Source organism: Oncorhynchus kisutch, unplaced genomic scaffold (assembly GCF_002021735.2).
Source record: "Oncorhynchus kisutch isolate 150728-3 unplaced genomic scaffold, Okis_V2 scaffold1612, whole genome shotgun sequence".
Taxonomy (NCBI): Eukaryota; Metazoa; Chordata; class Actinopteri; order Salmoniformes; family Salmonidae; genus Oncorhynchus; species Oncorhynchus kisutch.
The window spans coordinates 16,133-38,059 of NW_022263557.1; the positions used below are offsets into that span (position 1 = coordinate 16,133).

General features: G+C 40.1%; 2 protein-coding genes across 2 annotated transcripts; both read right to left on the bottom strand.

Annotated features, from left to right (window-relative positions):
- Positions 1–1,130: 1,130 nt before the first annotated feature.
- On the bottom strand, positions 1,131–7,276 carry LOC109877493 (gastrula zinc finger protein XlCGF17.1-like). The gene is made up of 2 exons (XM_031818764.1): positions 7,234–7,276; positions 1,131–2,197 (listed from the first exon to the last, which is right to left on the bottom strand). The coding sequence occupies exons 1-2, from the start codon at positions 7,259–7,261 to the stop codon at positions 1,131–1,133; spliced, it is 1,095 nt and encodes a 364-aa protein (XP_031674624.1). The 5' UTR covers positions 7,262–7,276.
- Positions 7,277–14,830: 7,554 nt separating this feature from the next.
- Positions 14,831–18,871, bottom strand: LOC116366897 (gastrula zinc finger protein XlCGF7.1-like). Its single transcript, XM_031818765.1, has 2 exons — positions 18,700–18,871; positions 14,831–15,901 (listed from the first exon to the last, which is right to left on the bottom strand). The coding sequence occupies exons 1-2, from the start codon at positions 18,842–18,844 to the stop codon at positions 15,291–15,293; spliced, it is 756 nt and encodes a 251-aa protein (XP_031674625.1). The 5' UTR covers positions 18,845–18,871; the 3' UTR covers positions 14,831–15,290.
- Between the last annotated feature and the right edge of the window lie 3,056 nt (positions 18,872–21,927).

Here is a 21,927-nt window from a genome sequence, read left to right on the forward strand (position 1 = left end):
CCACACTCGGCCAAAAACAAAGAAATACAAAAACACCGAAAAAGGAACATAGAATGCCCACCCTAGTCACACCCTGGCCTAACCAACATAGAGAATAAAAGCTTCTCTATGGCCAGGGCGTCACAGCCGCTCTGTTCTGGGCCAGCTGCAGCTTTACTAGGTCTTTCCTTGCAGCACTGGACCACACGACTGGGCTATAATCAAGATTAGACTAAACTAGAGCCTGCAGAACTTGGCTAGACCTCTCCCCAGCTTTACAACCATTGAATCTATATGTTTTGACCATGACAGTTTACAATCTAAGGTAATGCCAAGTAATTTAGTCTCCTCAACTTGTTCAACAGCCACACAATTCATTACCAGATTCAGCTGAGGTCTAGAACTTGAGGAATGATTTGTACCAAATACAATGCTCTTAGTTTTAGAGATGTTCAGGACCAGATTATTACTGGCCATGCATTCCAAAATAGACTGCAACTATTTGTTAAGGGTTTCAGTGACTTCATTACCTGTGGTTGCTGGTACTTATATAGTTGAATCATCAGCATACATGGACACACATGCTTTGTTTAATGCCAGTGGCAGGCCATTGGTAAAAATAGAAAAGAGTAGAGGGCCTAGAGAGCTGCCCTGCAGTACATCACACTTCATATGTTTGACATTAGAGAAGCTTCCATTAAAAACACAATTACACAATTTTTTCCAACAGTTTGCTAAGAGCTGGCAGCAAGCTTATAGGTCTGCTGTTAGAACCAGTAAAGGCCGCTTTACCACTCTTGGGTAGTGGATTAATTTGGCTTCCCTCCAGGCAAGAGAACAAAGACCTTCCTCTAGGCTCATATTAAAAATATGTCAGATAGGAGTGGCTATAGAGTCAGCTACTGTCCTCAGTAGCTTTCCATCTAAGTTGTCAATGCCAGGAGGTTTGTCATTATTGATCGATAACAATTTTTCCACCTCTCCCACACTAACTTTACAAAATTCAAAACTTGCACTGCTTTTCTTTCATTATGTTTTTTTACAAGTTTTTTTTCCATCATTCTTTATATCATTGATCTTGGCTTCATAATAAAGTTGATTATTTACTTTATATTTTTTTAATTTATTTTTTTTCCACACTGGGAGCAGTGTTAAGGCTTCTCTGCTGCGTGTATTCTCTCATGTTGTTTCAGGCTCCCTGACCGGTTAAAACACTTGCCACACTGGGAGCAGTGGTAAGGCTTCTCCCCTGTGTGTATTCTTTCATGTTTTTTCAGATCCCCTGACTGGGTGAAACACTTGCCACACTGGGAGCAGTGGTAAGGCTTCTCCCCTGTGTGTATTCTCTCATGCTGTTTCAGGGTCCCTAACCGGTTAAAACCCTTTCCGCAGTGGGAGCAGTGGTAAGGCTTCTCCCCTGTGTGTATTCTATCATGTTTTTTCAGATCCCCTGACTGGCTGAAACACTTGCCACACTGGGAGCAGTGGTAAGGCTTCTCCCCTGTGTGTATTCTTTCGTGTTTTTTCAGATCCCCTGACTGGGTGAAACACTTGCCACACCTGGAGCAGTGGTAAGGCTTCTCCCCTGTGTGTCTTCTCTCATGGTTTTTCAGATCCCCTGACTGGCTGAAATGCTTGCCACACTGGGAGCAGTAGAAAGGCTTCTCCCCTGTGTGTCTTCTCTCATGGTTTTTCAGATCCCTTGACTGGCTGAAACGCTTGCCACACTGGGAGCAGTAGAAAGGCTTCTCCCCTGTGTGTATTCTTTCATGTTTTTTCAGATCCCCTGACTGGGTGAAACACTTGCCACACTGGGAGCAGTGGTAAGGCTTCTCTCCTGTGTGTCTTCTCTCATGGTTTTTCAGATGCCCTGACTGGCTGAAACGCTTGCCACACTGGGAGCAGTAGAAAGGCTTCTCCACTGTGTGTATTCTTTCATGTTTTTTCAGATGCCCTGACCGGCTGAAACACTTTCCACACTGGGAGCAGTAGAAAGGCTTCTCCCCTGTGTGTATTCTTTCATGTTTTTTCAGATGCCCTGACCGGCTGAAACACTTTCCACACTGGGAGCAGTGGTATGGCTTCTCCCCTGTGTGTACTAGCCCGTGCCGTTTCAGGTTCCCTAACCGCTTAAAACACTTGCCACAGTAAGAGCACTGGTGTCTTCTTGCTGGTTTGGACATCCCTGGCTCTGGTTCCTCTGAGTCTGGTCTTTCTCCTGCCAAAGACAGTGTTTAAAAGAAAAATAGAGGCCGAAAGAAACCTCCACATGATAAAACTTGCTACGAGGGTAAATCCTAATCAGATCCCTCAATAACCTAAGACCAGTTTTAACAATCTTAGTGTAGGATTGGGATTGTGGCTTAGTGGGGTTTTCTAGGTAAGTCTATGGTTGCCTGAAGTGGTTCTCAATCAGAGGCAGGTGTTTATCGTTGTCTCTGATTGGGAACCATATTTAGGCAGCCATATTCTTTGAGTGTGTCGTGGGTGATTGTTCCTGTCTCTGTGTTTGTTGTCACCAGATAGGCTGTATAGGTTTTCACGTTACGTTTGTTGTTTTTGTATTGTTCGTTTTTTCGTCGTCATTAAACATGTATCAGGAATACCACGCTGCATTTTGGTCCGACTCTCTTTCACCTAAAGAAAACCGTAACAGGGTGCCCTGCAGCCTTCTTCACAACAATTGAACCGCTCTCCTTGAAGTTCTTGATGAACCGATAAATGGTTGATTTAGGTGCAATCTTACTGGCAGCTATATCCTTGCCTGTGAAGCCCTTTTTGTGCAAAGTAATGATGACTGCACGTGTTTCCTTGCAGGTAACCATGGGTGACAGAGGAAGAACAATGATTCCAAGCACCACCCTCCTTTTGAAGCTTCCAGTGTTGGGGGGGGGGGGGGGTCAGTTCATTTGCATGGCAAAGAGGGACTTTGTAATTCATCTGATCACTCTTCATAACATTCTGGAGTATATGCAAATACTCATCATAAACTTTGACGAAAGACACATGTTTTACATATAATTAAAGATACACTGGTTCTTAATGCAACCGCTGTGTCACATTTTCTTTTAAACGTTATGAAAAAAGCATACCATTCAATAATCTGAGACAATGCTCAGAAGTAAATATATTTCTCCGCCATGTTGGAGTCAACAGAAATACGAAAATACATCATAAATATTCCCTTACCTTTGATGATCTTTCATCAGAATGCAGTGCAAGGAGTCCGAGTTCCACAATAAATCATTGTTTTGTTCCATAATGTCCATTACTAGTGTCCAATTAGCTACCACGTTTAGTTCACATGTCCAAAAATAGGCACTGGTCCAGGCGAACTCGGACAAAAACTTCAAAAATTATATTCCAGGTCGAATAAACTGGTACTCTACTAAGTAGAGAATCAATCTTCAGGATGTTATTATCATATATATCCAATAACGTTCCAACCGGAGCATTCTTTTAGTCTACAGAGTAATGGAACGCAAGGCGATATAATGACTGGCATTCTGCCAGACCAGTGACTTAAATAGCTGCCATCCGGTCCCACATTACACTAGAGGCTTCATTCCACGTTCTACTGACTTGTTTTTAAGTCGAAGACACAAAGCACATCAGTAACATTTCCCCGTTGTCGAAAGGGTTCGACACCTGCTGTTTAAATGGCCCAATTTCTTATTTAGACGTTCACAGATTTTCAACATTTTGATTATCACTGATGTCATATTTTGGGTAAAGTAAAAAATAAGGTGAAATATTTGGAAAGATGTTCCTAAAACTGATAGTAACTGCAATAAACAAATTATAAACGCAACATGTAAAGTGTTGGATGTTTAATGAGCTGAAAAAAAAGATTGCAGAATGTTTTACATCCCTGTTAGTTAACACATATTTTCTGCCAAGATAATCCATCCACCTGACAGGTGTGGCAAATCAAGAAGCTGATTGAACAGCTTGATTATTACACAGGTGCACCTTGTGCTGGGGAAAATAAAAGGCTACTAAAATGTGCAGTTTTGTCACACAACACAATGCCACAGATGTCTCAAGTTTTGAGGGAGCGTGCAATTGGCATGTTGACTGCAGGAATAACCACTAGAGCGGTTACCAGATAATTGAATGTTCAATTCTCTGCCCGAAGCCGCCTCCAACGTCATTGTAGAGAATTTGGCAGTACATCCAACTGGCCTCACAACCACAGACCACATATAACGAACAACGCCAGCCCAGGACCTCCACATCCTCTGAGACCAGCCACCCGAGTTTTATTTCTATTTGTAATGAAGCCCTTTTGTGGGGAAAAACTAATCCTGATTGGCTGGGCCTGGCTCCGCAATGGGTGGGCTTATGCCCTCCAGGGCCCACCAATGGCTGCTCCCCTGCCCAGTCATGTAAAGTCCATAGATGAGGGCCTAATTTATTTATTTACAATGAATGACTTATATGAGCTGTAAATCATTGAAATTGCTGTTTATATTTTGGTTCAGTATACACACAGACAGTGCATTCGTTAAGTATTCAGACCCCTTCACCTTTTCCATATTTTGTTAAACAGGAAGTGGAAAATCCGAGGTTTGTAGTTTTTCAACTCAGCCCCTATTGAAGAGACAGTGGGATATTGGTTATGTTGCACTTCCTAATGCTTCCACTAGATGTCAACCTTCTTTAGAACTTTGTTTGATGCTTCTACTGTGAGGGGGGGCTGAATGAGAGGGGAATGAGTCAGAGGTCTGGCAAAGTGCCTTGGTCTCGTGACGCGCGGTCATGAGAGAGTTACAGACAATGGAATTCTCTGGTTGGAACATTATTAAACTTTTATGATAAAAACATCCTAAAGATTGATTCTATATATCGTTTTATATGTTTATACGACCAGTAATATAACTTTTTGGAATTTTCATCCGATCTTTCCGCAGGAAGTTGCACGCGCGTTTCGATTTGTTTACCAAACGCTAACAAAAGGAGGTATATGGACATAAATGATGAACTTTATCGAACAAATCAAACATTTATTGTGGAACTGGGATTCCTGGGAGTGCATTCTGATTAAGATCATCAAAGGTAAGTGAATATTTATAATGCTATTTCTGACTAATGTTGACCGAGCAACATGGTGGATATTTCTTTGACTGGTTTAGGCTCTGAGCTCCGTACTCAGATTATTGCATGGTATGCTTTTTCCGTAAAGTTAAAAAAAAATCTGACACAGCGGTTGCATTAAGGAGAAGTTTATCTAAAGTTCCATGCATAACACTTGTATTTTCATCAACATTTATAATGAGTATTTCTGTAAATTGATGTGGCTCTCTGCAAAATCACTGCATGTTTTGGAACTACTGAACATAACACGCCAATGTAAAATGAGATTTTGGGATATTAATATGCACTTTATCGAACAAAACACACATGTATTGTGTAACATGAAGTCCTGTGAGTGTCATCTGATGAAGATCATCAAAGGTTAGTGATACATTTTTATCTCTATTTGTGCTTTTTGTGACTCCTCTTTGGCTGGAAAATTGGCTGGGTATTTCTGTGACTTGGTGGTGACCTAACATAATCGTTCTTGGAGCTTTCGCTGTGAAGCATTTTTGAAATCAGACACTGTGGCTGGATTAACAAGACTTTTATCTTTAAAATAGTGCCTAATACTTGAATGTTTGAGAAATTTGATAATGAGATTTCTGTTGATTTGTATTTGGCGCCCTGCAATTTCATTGGCTGTTGGCGGCAGAACCCCGTTCCCATACAGGTTAAGACTCCATAATGTTTCATCATTAGATGCTACAGTCCTCCTTTAAGACCCCATAATGTTTCATCATTAGATGCTACAGTCCTCCTTTAAGACTCCATAATGTTTCATCATTAGATGCTACAGTCCTCCTTTAAGACTCCATAATGTTTCATCATTAGATGCTACAGTCCTCCTTTAAGACTCCATAATGTTTCATCATTAGATGCTACAGTCCTCCTTTAAGACTCCATGTTTAGAATGTGTCTGGAAGTGCTACTCTATTCTACTCTCATCCTTTCAGTTTTAATAATATTTAATAATAATGTTATAACAGGTAATAACTAACTTTAATAACTAGGGTTAATACCTGCCTGGTGCTCCAACAAAATATTTCTTTACCCCCCTCTAACAATACCGCTACAGAATTAGCATAGTAGGCCATGTAATTTAAGGCAATCTGAAATATTTAGGACTAACTTATTCCTTGCCACCCATTCTGAAACTCACTGCAACTCTTTGTAAGTGTTGCTGCCATTTCAGTTTCCGTGGTAGCTGACGTGTACAGTGTTGAGTCATCCGCATACAGACACACACTGGCTTTACTCAAATGTCGTTGGCATGTCGTTGGTAAAGATTGAAAAAGGTAGGTGCCAAACAGCTGCCCCGGGGAATTCCTGATTCTACCTTGATTGTGTTGTACAGGCTTCCATTAAAGAACACTCTCTGTGTTCTGTTAGACAGGTAGCTCTGGGGGCGGCAGGTAGCCTAGTGGTTAGAGCGGTAGGCCAGTAACCAAAAGGTTGCTGGATCTTATCCCCGAGATGACATGGTAAAACTCTGTCGTTCTGCCCCTGAACAAGGCAGTCCTAGGCCGTCATTGAAAATAAGAATTTGTTCTTAACCGACTTGCCTAGTTAAATAAAGGTTCGCTTTTATTTTTTTACTCTTTATCCACAATATAGCAGGGGGTGTAAAGCCATACGTTTTTTCAGCAGCAGACTACGATCGATAATGTCAAAAGCCGCACTGAAGTCTAACAAAACAGCCTAAACAATATTTTTATCATCATCAATTTCTCTCAGCCAATCAGTCATTTTTAAGTGCTGTGTTTATTGAATGTCCTTCCCTATAAGCCTGATCACAGCTTTCCTCAGTATTAGTTCATTAATTAACAGTGTCTAGAGTTTAGTTTGCCTGTTCAACAGTCTTGTAAAGATATGGGGGTTGACTGGGACAGGCAATGTAATATCCATGTTTATAGGATAAGTTTTTGTAAAACAAGCACCTTACATTGGATCATCTTGAAATTTTCTCTCTAAAGCTAACTTTCATCAAGGTTTTATATGGTCTATTGGTTTCTCTCTTTTCATTGTCAGAATCCTTTTTCAGTGTTATGATATTCATGACATCCATATCCACCACTCTATCTTCCTGTCAACTAACAGAACTCCACTGGTTGTCCTGGTAACAGATACCAGTGGGCAGATCTATTGTATTTGTTCAAACTAAACTACAGCACTTACTTTGATGAGTCAAATCTGATCCTTTCATCTCTTCCCCTCCTCTCACAGTTCCACTCAGCCCCGTTGTTTTCTTGAAGTCCACCAGCAGCACAGACAACCTCTTCATACCCAGCAGTAAGGTGCTACCAGGAGAGGCACGACACATGGACTCCGGGAGGGAGGAAGGGCTAGCGTTGTCCTGGTAACCATAAAGAGGGGACACAGACGCACATCATTATGGATGCTGATGTCACTGTTGTCATAAAGTGCTCTACAGAAACCCAGCCCAAGCCGATAAAGCAAGCTGTATGCTAGACCAGACCAAGCTGTACCATCTGGTGTTCTGATCTGGAGAGACTCTTCTCTGCCTCGTCAGCATCAGGATGTTGTTGAGGCTCCGCAGAGGATCCACCATAGTCATGTCTCTCTCCTGTGTGAATGAGAACATCAAACAGATGGTAAACTTATGATCTTCTATTGCAATCACAGATTCTTACAAGAGGCATGAATATGTCTAAAAAGAGCCTAAAATGGCCACTTTCATCTTGATTTCATAAAAAAATATTTGTGATGCAAATGTAAAAGGGTTGTTCCACAAAATGGGTGCCTTTTTATATTTTAAGTAGAACATATGCACCAATATTGAATTTTAAAAGACTGTTATACTAGATGAGGGGAACTTTAATGTCGACCACATGGAGAATTCAATACATCTAATTGAAAAGTCCCAAAAGTATATGAACCAATGGCAGATCGACCATTTAACAATTCCTACAGTAAGAATGCTCATTAAAAACCCCACATTAGTTCAACAACTGCATAGTTTGTGTCCCTGTTTTTAAGACAGTACTCACTGGTGTCAATCGGATCTTCTGTCTCCTCCTTTTTCACTCTCAAAACGTCTTCCTCCTTCACGTTTATTAAGATAGCATCCTCTTCCTCTCTAAAATGTTCTTTCTCTTCTTTCACTATAACAGCCTCCTCTTCCTCCTTTTTCATTCTGAAATATTCTTTCTCCGTAAAGCAGACCTCCTCTTCATTAGCAAGGGAGGAGTAGTTCAGTGAGCTCATGGTCAGGGATGTTAGCTAGCTAGCATTAGCGACTAGCCTAGTGCTAACCTCAGTATCAATCTTTAACAAGTTTGCAAATTGAACAAGCACATTAGGTTAAGGTTCACCAGTAGATACGTCAACCGAAATTTGTATAAAACACTGAGATTTGCTAATGTACAATAACATGGTCCAAAGAATAAATCTTTTAGTTTTATTGTCAAGCAGGCTACCGAGGTGGTTGAAAGAGTTGGCGCCTTGTTGTTCCTGAAGAAGTGTCCATTATACGTCACGCAAGAATCATCACCTGAAAGACGCACATCGCCATCTGCTGGCTGGAGTGGGTAACGCAGTTTGGAAACAATAGGTACTACACTGTACCAATAGAGCAAATGCAACAGAATCGGCTGAATGAATTCACCCCTGATGATGCGTAAACACAGTTCACTTTCACAACTGCCACGTTGTATTTCCTCTCACATCAATTCGCTCACCTTTTCCCTTCGCTTGTGGACGTCAATGCACAACACATCAGCTGTAGGTGACCAGGTGTTAAAACCTTTCCAAACCAAACCATTTCATATCTGCTACACACAGCCTACATCGTTGTCACCATATTAGCTAAAGTAACGTCATAGTCAACACAGCTAATATAAGTAACTTGTTAGCAACCTGCTACAATCATGACAGAGCTCCTCTGTGGAGATGCTACATGTTTCATCATTAGATGCTACAGTCCTCCAACAATGGATGTCATATGAATCTTTACCACTTGCTCTGTAATAGGAGTAGTATTTTTCCTCGACTCACCTGTGTCCCCGCACATTGACTCTGTTACGGTACCTCTGGTATATAAGCTCCACATTGACTCTGTACTGGTACCTCCTGTATATAGCCTCCACATTGACTCTGTTACGGTACCTCCTGTATATAGCCTCCACATTGACTCTGTTCCGGTACCTCCTGTATATAGCCTCCACATTGACTCTGTACTGGTACCTCCTGTATATAGCCTCCACATTGACTCTGTTCCGGTACCTCCTGTATATACCCTCCACATTGACTCTGTTCCGGTACCTCCTGTATATACCCTCCACATTGACTCTGTACCGGTACCTCCTGTATATAGGCTCCACATTGACTCTGTACCGGTACCTCCTGTATATAGGCTCCACATTGACTCTGTACCGGTACCTCCTGTATATAGCCTCCACATTGACTCTGTACCAGTAATACCTTGTATACAGCCTCCACATTGACTCTGTACTGGTACCCCCTGTATATAGCCTCCACATTGACTCTGTACCGGTAATACCTTGTATACAGCCTCCACATTGACTCTGTACTGGTACCTCCTGTATATAGCCTCCACATTGACTCTGTACCGGTAATACCTTGTATACAGCCTCCACATTGACTCTGTACCGGTAATACCTTGTATACAGCCTCCACATTGACTCTGTACCGGTAATACCTTGTATACAGCCTCCACATTGACTCTGTACCGGTAATACCTTGTATACAGCCTCGCTGCTGTTATTTTACTGCTGTTCTTTAATACAAATTATTTGTATTTTCATACATAACACTTATTTTTCTTAAAACTGCATTGTTGGTTAATTAAGGGCTTATAAACTGCATTGTTGGTTAATTAATGGCTTGTCAGTAAGTATTTCACTGTAAGCATTTCACTTGTATTTTGATTTCATTCATACATTCTTACATTCATTTATTAATATAGAAAATATAAATGTTTCAATTTTTTAAATATATTGTTGAATATAATATACTTTAAGGGTATATTAGTTCCAGGATCTCTGCTAGTGTTAAAGTTATGGGCAATTTAATACAGAGAAATTAGCATAGTAGGACATGTAACTTAAGGTTACCTAACATAACCCCTGTTCTATGATATTATAAGCCTCGTTAGGGGCGGAGTCTAGGGAGATCCAATCAAACAATATCTGTCAAGCAACAGCTAATAGCAGACGACTCCACTTCCTATATAGGGCCATAGTCTCTCCCGTCTTCACATCTAAGTACGTTTGTCTTCCATGTGTGAAAGGTAACCTGGTGAATATCATAGAACCAGGGTTCTGTTAGGTAACCTGGTGAATATCATAGAATCAGGGTTCTGTTAGGTAACCTGGTGAATATTATAGCATCAGGGTTCTGTTAGGTAACCTGGTGAATATCATAGAATCAGGGTTCTGTTAGGTAACCTGGTGAATATCATAGAATCAGGGTTCTGTTAGGTAACCTGGTGAATATCATAGAATCAGGGTTCTGTTAGGTAACCTGGTGGATATCATAGAATCAGGGTTCTGTTAGGTAACCTGGTGAATATCATAGAACCAGGGTTCTGTTAGTTAACCTGGTGAATATCATAGAATCAGGGTTCTGTTAGGTAACCTTCCGTTCTATTTCAATGACTTGTTAGTCTCTCACTTTGGGGATATAGTCAACAACCATAGAGCTCATATACTCTCTGATGCCAAGTCTAGACAGGATCATCCCTCAGAGGTCCCCACTCTACTCACCGTAGGTACACTTCAACTGTGAGAGACGGAATCTAAAACAAAAATCCAGAAAATCACATTGTATGATTTTTAACTAATTAATTTGCATTTTATTGCATGACATAAGTATTTGATTTCATTTCATTCAGTACATGGGAATTCAACAGCAAAACATGTTTTCCGTGCACTACTTTATCACGCAGAATTTTATCCGCAATAAATCTGTTTGATGCAAACGTTTCCGGTGGGAAAATGCGTATATTGTTTTATGCAGATTTGAGAATATTCACATGAAAATCTGTCGCAAATTGCATGGAAATGTAGCTACTAATGTGGATATTGATCCAACACCTGCTGCTTATTCAAACCAGCCCACTGGGCACAGACATCAGTTCAACATCTAGTTTCTATTTACATTTCTTTGATTAGTTGACGAAAGTGAATTCAACATGAAATCAACACAAAATGTCGACCTGTCATTGGATTTAGGTTGCCAGTTGGGTGAAACACAAAATGTCACCAGTAGCTGGTTACCAGTTGTGTGAAAATTAATAAAAAATACCTTATGTAGATGGATTTTTACAAATCCAATCCGTTTTCCACATTGATCAAACATCACATGGATTAGTTTTGATCAAATCAAATGTTATTGGTCACATACATATGGTTAGCAAATGTTATTGGTCACATACACATGGTTAGCAGATGTTATTGGTGACATGCAGATGTTATTGGTCACATACACATGGTTAGAAGATGTTACTGGTCACATACACATGGTTAGCAGATGTTATTGGTCACATACACATGGTTAGCAGATGTTATTGGTCACATACACATGGTTAGCAGATGTTATTGGTGACATGCAGATGTTATTGGTCACATACACATGGTTAGAAGATGTTACTGGTCACATACACATGGTTAGCAGATGTTATTGGTCACATACACATGGTTAGCAGATGTTATTGGTCACATACACATGGTTAGCAGATGTTATTGGTCACATACACATGTTTAGCAGATGTTATTGGTCACATACACATGGTTAGCAGATGTTATTGGTCACATACACATGGTTAGCAGATGGTATTGGTCACATACACATGGTTAGCAGGTGTTATTGGTCACATACACATGGTTAGCAGATGTTATTGTGAGTGTAGTGAAATGCTTATGCTTCTAGATCCGACAGTACAGCAGTATCAAACAGATAATATCTAACAAATTCCACAACTAAACCTAATACACATAATCCAGTAAAGGAATGGGAAATATAGAAGTAGAAAACATGGATGAGCAGAAACACAGCAGCTAAGATGCAATATATAGTGAAGAATAGATAGTGAAGGATACAGTATTTACAGTTGAAGCTAAAGATTACATACACTTAGGTTGGAGTCATTAAAACTCATTTTTCAACCACTCTACAAATGTCTTGTTAACAAACTATAGTTTTGGCAAGTCGGTTAGGACATCTGTGTTAACGACACAAGTCATTTTTCCAACAATTGTTTACAGACAGATTATTTCACAATCCCAGTGGGTCAGAAGTTTACATACACTAAATTGACTGTGCCTTTAAACAGCCTTGGAAAATTCCAGAAAATTATGTCTATAGCTTCTGATAGGCTAATTGACATAATTTGAGTCAATTGGAAGAGCACCTGTGAATGTATTTCAAGACCTACCTTGAAACTCAGTGCCTCTTTACTTGACATCATGGGAAAATAAATAAAAATGTCTGAATACTGGATGTCTGGATGTCTGTCTTTGAAAGGGTCATTGTAATATTTAAGATGTCCCCTTTTACTGATGACCTAAACCTAAAAGTCAAGTGGTCTGAATACTTTCCAAAGAAACTGTAAGTGATTGAGGAGAGAGCATAATTGCTATATTCTAATTACAATCATTGACCCATAAGGGACCACATGACCAAAGCAATGCGTGACCCATGCAGAATTAAAACTATATTCATCTTAATGAGAAATATAATCGAATAAACAAATGTTTGCATAACCAAAGACATGAAAACGGGTGGGAACATTGTATTTAGCTAGGATTTCATAAGGCCAGGAATGTCATTGAGAATAACAATAGACAATAGTTAATGTTGCTAGTTTAGGGATGAAGATAGAAGGTTCATCGATGTTAAGCATGTTTTTTAATTTGACGTGGAAACAATGTTTATTCAACCAGTGGGAGGCTTGTAAATACCCACAGGAAAGTGGAATGAGGAACTCTTCATTGAGACAATCATGAAACAGCAATCTGTGGGTGAGTTGTAGTGGATATTATAATATAAGGATCTGCTGGAGTCCAAGTCAAACCAAGATTCTTTATTTCTGAGCTCAGAGAGAACAACAGAGTTTGGAATTTTGTATTTTACTAGGATCCCCATTAGCTGTTGCAAAAGCAGCAGCTACCCCTCCTGCGGTCAACACAAAACATGACACAATTGTCACGTCTCTCGTCGGAAGGCATGGACCAAAGCGCAGCGTGGTAAGTGTTCATGATTTTTATTTAATCAAAAAACATTCGAACAAAATAACAAAGAGAAGAACGAACAGTTCTGTAAGGCAAATCAACTATACAGAAAACAACTACCCAAAAAACACAGGTGGAAAAAGGCTGCCTAAGTATGATTCACAATTAGAGACAACAATAGACAGCTGTCCCTGATTGGGAACCACACTCGGCCAAAAACAAAGAAATACAAAAACACATAAAAAGGAACATAGAATGCCCACCCTAGTCACACCCTGGCCTAACCAAAATAGAGAATAAAAGCTTCTCTATGGCCAGGGCGTGGCAGCCGCTCTGTTCTGGGCCAGCTGCAGCTTTACTAGGTATTTCCTTGCAGCACTGGACCACACGACTGGACAATAATCAAGATTAGACTAAACTAGAGCCTGCAGAACTTGCTTTGTGGAGAGTAGTGTCAAAAAAGCAGAGCATCTCTTTATTATGGCTAGACCTCTCCCCATCTTTACAACCATTGAATCTATATGTTTTGACCATGACAATTTACAATCTAAGGTTATGCCAAGTAATTTAGTCTCCTCAACTTGTTGAACAGCCACACAATTCATTACCAGATTCAGCTGAGGTCTAGAACTTAAGGAATGATTTGTACCAAATACAATGCTCTTAGTTTTAAAGATGTTCAGGACCAGTTTATTACTGGCCACGCATTCCAAAACAGACTGCAACTCTTTGTTAAGGGTTTCAGTGACTTCATTAGCTGTGGTTGCTTAGCTGTGGTTGCTGGTGCTTATATAGTTGAATCATCAGCATACATGGACACACATGCTTTGTTTAATGCCAGTGGCAGGCCATTGGTAAAAATAGAAAAGAGTAGAGGGCCTAGAGAGCTGCCCTGCGGTACATCACACTTCATATGTTTGACATTAGAGAAGCTTCCATTAAAACCCCTCTGAGTTCTATTAGATAGATAGCTCTGAATCCACATTATGGCAGAGTTTGAAAAGCCATAGCACAAACATTCGTAAACAACAGGTTATGGTCAATAATATCAAAGGCTGCACTGAAATCTAACAATAGAGCTCCCACAATCTTCTTGTTATCAATTTCACTCAACCAATCATCAGTCATTTGTGTCAGTGCAGTATATGTTGAGTGCCGTTCTCTGTAAGCATGCTGAAAGTCTGTTGTTCATTTGTTTACAGAGAAATAGCATTGTATTTGGTAAAACACATTTTTTTCCAACAGTTTGCTAAGAGCTGGCAGCAAGCTTATAGGTCTGCTGTTAGAACCAGTAAATGCCGCTTTACCACTCTTGGGTAGTGGATTAATTTGGCTTCCCTCCAGGCCTGAGAACAAAGACCTTCCTCTAGGCTCATATTAAAAATATGTCAGATAGGAGTGGCTATAGAGTCAGCTACTGTCCTCAGTAGCTTTCCATCTAAGTTGTCAATGCCAGGAGGTTTGTCATTATTGATCGATAACAATTTTTCCGCCTCTCCCACACTAACTTTACAAAATTCAATACTTGCACTGCTTTTCTTTCATTATGTTTTTTTCCATCATTCTTTATATCATTGATCTTGGCTTCATAATAAAGTTGATTATTTTTGTTGAGTTTGGTCACATAATTTCTCAATTTGCAGCATGTAAGCCAGCCAGACTTATTAGCCACTCCTTTTGCCCCAACTCTTTCAAACATACAGTTTTTAAATTCCTCATCAATCCATGGAGCCTTAACATATCTAACAGTCAGTTTCTTAACAGGTACATGTTTATCAATAATTGGAAGAAGCAATTTCATCTGGTAAAAACAGGTCAACACATTATAGGCAACAATATAAGACAATGGGAGCACTGTGTATGTTCTCTGATGAATTGTAAGAAAAATGAGATGTGAAATATCAATATACACGCTAAGAGTAGTAATTTCTCTCTCCTGTGTGGATTCTCTAATGACGTTTAAGTGATTATGAGTAATATGTTTTCCCAAAGTCTAAGCTTTTGTAAGCCTTCTCCTCTGTGTCATGCTCTTTCAGGCTTCCTAAATGGGCAAAAGCTTTGCACTCCGGGAGGAGTGGTAATGCATCTGTGTATTTTCTCATGTTGGTTCAGGCTGTTTTTATGGTAAAAACTCCTTCCACACTGGGAGCAGTGGTAAGGCTTCTCCCCTGTATGTACTAGCTCATGGGCTTTCAGGCTCCCTAACCGCTTAAAACACTTTCCACACTGGGAGCAGTGGTAAGGCTTCTTCCCTGTGTGTACTAGCCTGTGTCGTTGCAGGCTCCCTAACCGCTTAAAACACTTTCCACACCGGGAGCAGTGGTAAGGCTTCTCCCCTGTGTGTATTCTTTCGTGGTCTTTCAGATTCCCTGAATGGTTGAAACACTTGCCACACTGGGAGCAGTGGTAAGGCTTCTCCCCTGTGTGTATTCTTTCATGGCCTTTCAGATTCCCTAACTGCTTAAAACACTTGCCACAGTGGGAGCAGTGGTAAGGCTTCTCCCCTGCATGTACTAGCTCATGGGCTTTCAGGGCCCCTAACCTGTTACAACCCTTTCCACAGTCAGAGCACTGGTGTCTTCTTGCTGGTTTGGACAACCCTGGCTCTGGTTCCTCTGAGTCTGGTCTTTCTCCTGCCAAAGACAGTGTTTAAAAGAAAAAATAGAGACTGAAAGAAACCTCCACATGATAAAATAATTATAATCAAATAATTTTGCACGCCCAATTTTTCAGTTTTTGATTTGTTAAAAAAGTTTTAACTATCCAATAAATGTCGTTCCACTTCATGATTGTGTCCCACTTGTTGTTGATTCTTCACAAAAAAATACAGTTTTATATCTTTATGTTTGAAGCCTGAAATGTGGCAAAAGGTCGCAAAGCTCAAGGGGGCCGAATACTTTCGCAAGGCACTGTATCAATACTCTTACACAAATACTTGATTTGCTATGGTTGAAAAGCATATTTTGAAAATCTGAGATGACACTGTTGTTAACAAAAGTCTAAGCTTGAGAGCAAATATATTTATTTCATTTGCGATTTTCATGAATAGTTAACGTTGCATTATGCTAATGAGCTTGAGGCTATAAATAGAATCCCGGATCCGGGATTGCTCGACGCAAGAAGTTAAGGAGAAGTTTATCTTAAGTTCCATGCATAACACTTGTATTTTCATCAACATTTATAATGAGTATTTCTGTAAATTGATGTGGCTCTCTGCAAAATCACTGCATGTTTTATAACTACTGAACATAACACGCCAATGTAAAATGAGATTTTTGGATATTAATATGCACTTTATCGAACAAAACATACATGTATTGTGTAACATGAAGTCCTGTGAGTGTCATCTGATGAAGATCAAAGGTTAGTGATACATTTTTATCTCTACTTGTGCTTTTTGTGACTCCTCTTTGGCTGGAAAAATGGCAGGGTTTTTCTGTGACTTGGTGGTGACCTAACATAATCGTTTGTGGAGCTTTCGCTGTGAAGCATTTTTGAAATCAGACACTGTGGCTGGATTAACGAGACTTTATGTTTAAAATGGTGCCTAATGCTTGAATGTTTGAGAAATTTGATTTATGAGATTTCTGTTGATTTGTATTTGGCGCCCTGCAATTTCATTGGCTGTTGGCGGCAGAACCCCGTTCCCATACAGGTTAAGACTCCATAATGTTTCATCATTAGATGCTTCAGTCATCCTTTAAGACTCCATAATGTTTCATCATTAGATGCTACAGTCCTCCTTTAAGACTCCATAATGTTTCATCATTAGATGCTACAGTCCTCCTTTAAGACTCCATCATGTTTAGAATGTGTCTGGAAGCGCTACTCTATTCTACTCTCATCCTTTCAGTTGTAATAATATTTAATAATAATGTTATAATAGGTAATAACTAACTTTAATAACTAGGGTTAATACATGCCTGGCGCTCCAACAAAATATTTCTTTACCCCCCTCTAACAATACCGCTACAGAATTAGCATAGTAGGCCATGTAATTTAAGGTAATCTGAAATATTTAGGACTAACTTATACCTTGACACCCATTCTGAAACTCACTGCAGCTCTTTGTTAAGTGTTGTTGTCATTTCGGTTTCCGTGGTAGCTGACGTGTACAGTGTTGAGTCATCCGCATACAGACACACTGGCTTTACTCAAATGTCGTTGGCAAAGATTGAAAAAGGTAGGTGCCAAACAGCTGCCCTGGGGAATTCCTGATTCTACCTTGATTGTGCTGTACAGGCTTCCATTAAAGAACACTCTCTGTGTTCTGTTAGACAGGTAGCTCTGGGGCGGCAGGTAGCCTAGTGGTTAGAGCGGGAGGCCAGTAACCAAAAGGTTGCTGGATCTTATCCCCGAGATGACAAGGTAAAACTCTGTCATTCTGCCCCTGAACAAGGCCGTCATTGAAAATAAGAATTTGTTCTTAACCGACTTGCCTAGTTAAATAAAGGTTCGCTTTTATTTTTTTACTCTTTATCCACAATATAGCAGGGGGTGTAAAGCCATACGTTTTTTCAGCAGCAGACTATGATCGATAATGTCAAAAGCTGTCACGTTCTTTACTTCCTTTGTTTTGTATTTATTTAGTATGGTCAGGGCGTGAGTTGGGTAGGCAGTCTATGTTTGTTTTTCTATCATTTGGGTATTTCTATGTTTCGGCCTAGTATGGTTCTCAATCAGAGGCAGGTGTCATTAGTTGTCTCTGATTGAGAATCATACTTAGGTAGCCTGGGTTTCACTGTGTGTTTGTGGGTGATTGTTCCTGTCTTTGTGTTTGCACCAGATGGGACTGTTTTAGGTTCTCACATTTGTTGTTTTTGTTAGTTATCTCATGTGTAGTTTCTTTATAAATTAAAGAATATGAATAACCACCACGCTGCGCTTTGGTGCACCTCTCCTTCAGATGAAGAAAACCATTACAAAAGCCGCACTGAAGTCTAACAAAACTGCACAAACAATATTTTTATCATCATCAATTTCTCTCAGCCAATCAGTCATTTTTAAGTGCTGTGTTTATTGAATGTCCTTCCCTATAAGCCTGATCACAGCTTTCCTCAGTATTAGTTCATTAATTAACAGTGTCTAGAGTTTAGTTTGCCTGTTCAACAGTCTTGTAAAGATAGGGGGGTTGACTGGGACAGGCAATGTAATATCCATAATGTTTTAAGGATAAGTTTTTGTAAAACAAGCACCTTACATTGGATCATCTTGAAATGTTCTCTCTAAAGCTAACTTTCATCAAGGTTTTATATGGTATATTGGTTTCTCTCTTTTCATTGGCAGAATCCTTTTTCAGTGTTATGATATTCATAACATCCATATCCACCAGTCTATCTTCCTGTCAACTAACATAACTCCACTGGTTGTCCTGGTAACAGATAGAGGGCAGATCTATTTTTATTTGTTCAAACTAAACTACAGCACTTACTTTGATGAGTCAAATCTGATCCTTTCATCTCTTCTCCTCCTCTCACAGTTCCACTCAGCCCCGTTGTTTTCCTGAAGTCCACCAGCAGCACAGACAACCTCTTCATACCCAGCAGTAAGGTGGGACCGGGAGAGGCACGACACATGGACTCCGGGAGGGAGGAAGGGCTAGCGTTGTCCTGGTAACCATAAAGAGGGGACACAAACGCACATCATTATGGATGCTGATGTCACTGTTGTCATAAAGTGCTCTACAGAAACCCAGCCCAAGCCGATAAAGCAAGCTGTATGCTAGACCAGACCAAGCTGTACCATCTGGTGTTCTGATCTGGAGAGACTCTTCTCTGCCTCGTCAGCATCAGGATGTTGTTGAGGCTCCGCAGAGGATCCACCACAGTCATGTCTCTCTCCTGTGTGAATGAGAACATCAAACAGATGGTAAACTTATGATCTTGTATTGCAATCAGAGTCTTACAAGAGGCATGAATATGTCTAAAAAGAGCCTAAAATGGCCACTTTCATCTTGATTTCCTAAAAAAATATTTGTGATGCAAATGTAAAAGGGTTGTTCCACAAAATGGGTGCCTTTTTATATTTTAAGTAGAACATATGCACCAATATTGAATTTAAAAAAAGACTGTTATACTAGATGAGGGGAACTTTAATGTCGACCACATGGAGAATTCAATACATCTAATTGAAAAGTCCCAAAAGTATATGAACCAATGGCAGATCGACCATTTAACAATTCCTACAGTAAGAATGCCCATTAAAACCCCCACATTAGTTCAACAACTGCATAGTTTGTGTCCCTGTTTTTAAGACAGTACTCACTGGTGTCAATCGGATCTTCTGTCTCCTCCTTTTTCACTCTCAAAACGTCTTCCTCCTTCACGTTTATTAAGATAGCATCCTCTTCCTCTCTAAAAGGTTCTTTCTCTTCTTTAACTATAACAGCCTCCTCTTCCTCCTTTTTCACTCTGAAATATTCTTTCTCCGTAAAGCAGACCTCCTCTTCATTAGCAAGGGAGGAGTAGTTCAGTGAGCTCATGGTCAGGGATGTTAGCTAGCTAGCATTAGCGACTAGCCTAGTGCTAACCTCAGTATCAATTTTTAACAAGTTTGCAAATTGAACAAGCACATGAGGTTAAAGTTCACCAGTAGATACGTCAACCGAAATGTGTCTGAAACACTGAGATTAGCTCATGTACAATAACATGGTCCAAAGAATCAATCTTTTAGTTTTATTGTCAAGTAGGCTACCGAGGTGGTTGAAAGAGTTGGCGCCTTGTTGTTCCTGAAGAAGCGTCCCGTCCAGTCCATTATACGTCACGCAAGAAGCATCACCTGAAAGACGCCATCGCCATCTGCTGGCTGGAGTGGGTAACGCAGTTTGGAAACAATAGTTACGACACGTTGTATTAGAAAGAACGTAATTTAACAATAAACTGATATATTTTCTATTGCTTCTTACAAATAATACGTTCCTGTACACAGACGTAGAAGCTTAATATGAATATGTAGATGATGAATAAATACATCTATGAATAGGTAGTGTGTTAATATACATTTTCTCTGTTCATTTTCACATTCGTTTTTATTAGATGTGACCATACCATTCGCGTAAAGCCATGCGCTATAAAGAACCCAATGGTCACTCTGACAGAGCTCCTCTGTGGAAATGGGAGAACCTTCCAGAAGGACAACTATCTCTGCATCACTCCACCAAGCAGGACTTTATGGTAGAATTGCCAGATGAAAGCCACTCCTCAGTAAAAGGCACATGAAAGCCAGCTTGGAGTTTACCCAAAGGCACCCAAAGGACTCTCAGACCAGGAGTAACAAAATTATCTGGTCTGATGAAACCAAGATTTAACTCTTTGGCCTGAATGCCAAGGGTCACGTCTGGAGGAAACCTGGCACCATTCCTACGGTGAAGCATGGTGGGGATATTTTCAGTGGCATGGACTGGACTGGGAGACTCATCAGGATCAAGGGAAAGATGAACAGAGCAAAATACAGAAAGACCATTTTGAAAACTTGCTCCAGAGCACTCAGGACCTCAGACTGGGGCAAAGGTTAACCTTCCAATAGGACAACGACCCTAAGCACACAGCCAAGACAACACAGAAGTGGCTTTGGGAGATGTCTCTGAATGTCCTGGAGTGGCCCAACCAGAGCCCGGATTTGAACCCGATCTAACATCTCTGGAAAGACCTGAAAATAGCTTTGTAGCGACGCTCCCCATCCAACCTGACAGAGCTATAGAGGATCTGCAGAGAAGAATGTGAGAAACATGAGGCTCCTGCTGCCCTCAAGGGCACATTGACAGATTTTTCACCTAGTCGTCTCTGGGATTCAAACCAGAAACGTTTCAGTTACTGGCCCAACACTATTAACCGCTAGGCTACCTGCAGCAGGAGTCCCATGTTGACAGGAGAGCCCACCTTTATTTCTCCCTCATTATGAACATTCATATTGGTCAACAGTCCTACTATGTGTATTGAACATTCTTATTGGTCAACAGTCAACCTATTGTGTGTATTGAACATTGATATTGGACTGTACAGCTAGCTAACTGGCTACTGATCAACCTATTGTGTGTATTGAACATTCATATTGGACTGTAGCAGCTAGCTAACTGGCTACTGATCAACCTATTGTGTGTATTGAACATTCATATTGAACAGCCTTACCTATAGAGTAGCACCACCACCCATCAGCCCGTTCTCTTCTTGATGTCAAAGCTGCAGTGTATTGTTGCTATAGGAGTTTATGATTAATAATAATTCAAATTGTGAAAATAGAAGTGTACAATTTATATATATATTTTTAATCAACTTTAAAATACTGTTTGAGTCTATGCAGATGTATAATCTGAATAGGAAAATACATTATCAATAAATAGTTTACATCAACATACCGAGCCACAATCTGTCAAATGAGACCATGCTATTTATTTCAAGCCCCCCTGTCAGATATAAATCATCAGAGTGGGAAACCAACTGACATGGAAACAATGGAGCAAATGTATCATTATCAGAGGGGAGTATTATGCCATCAGATAGAACTACTCAGACATTCCAAATCAGGCTTCATCCATATCATGAAGGTGGATATTGATCCAACCATTTCCAAAGTAATGACCGGGCTGATGGAAACAGGATATGCTTTTACAATTTTATAAATGAAGACAGACAATTTGTTGGTTTGTTTTACATGGTGGGGT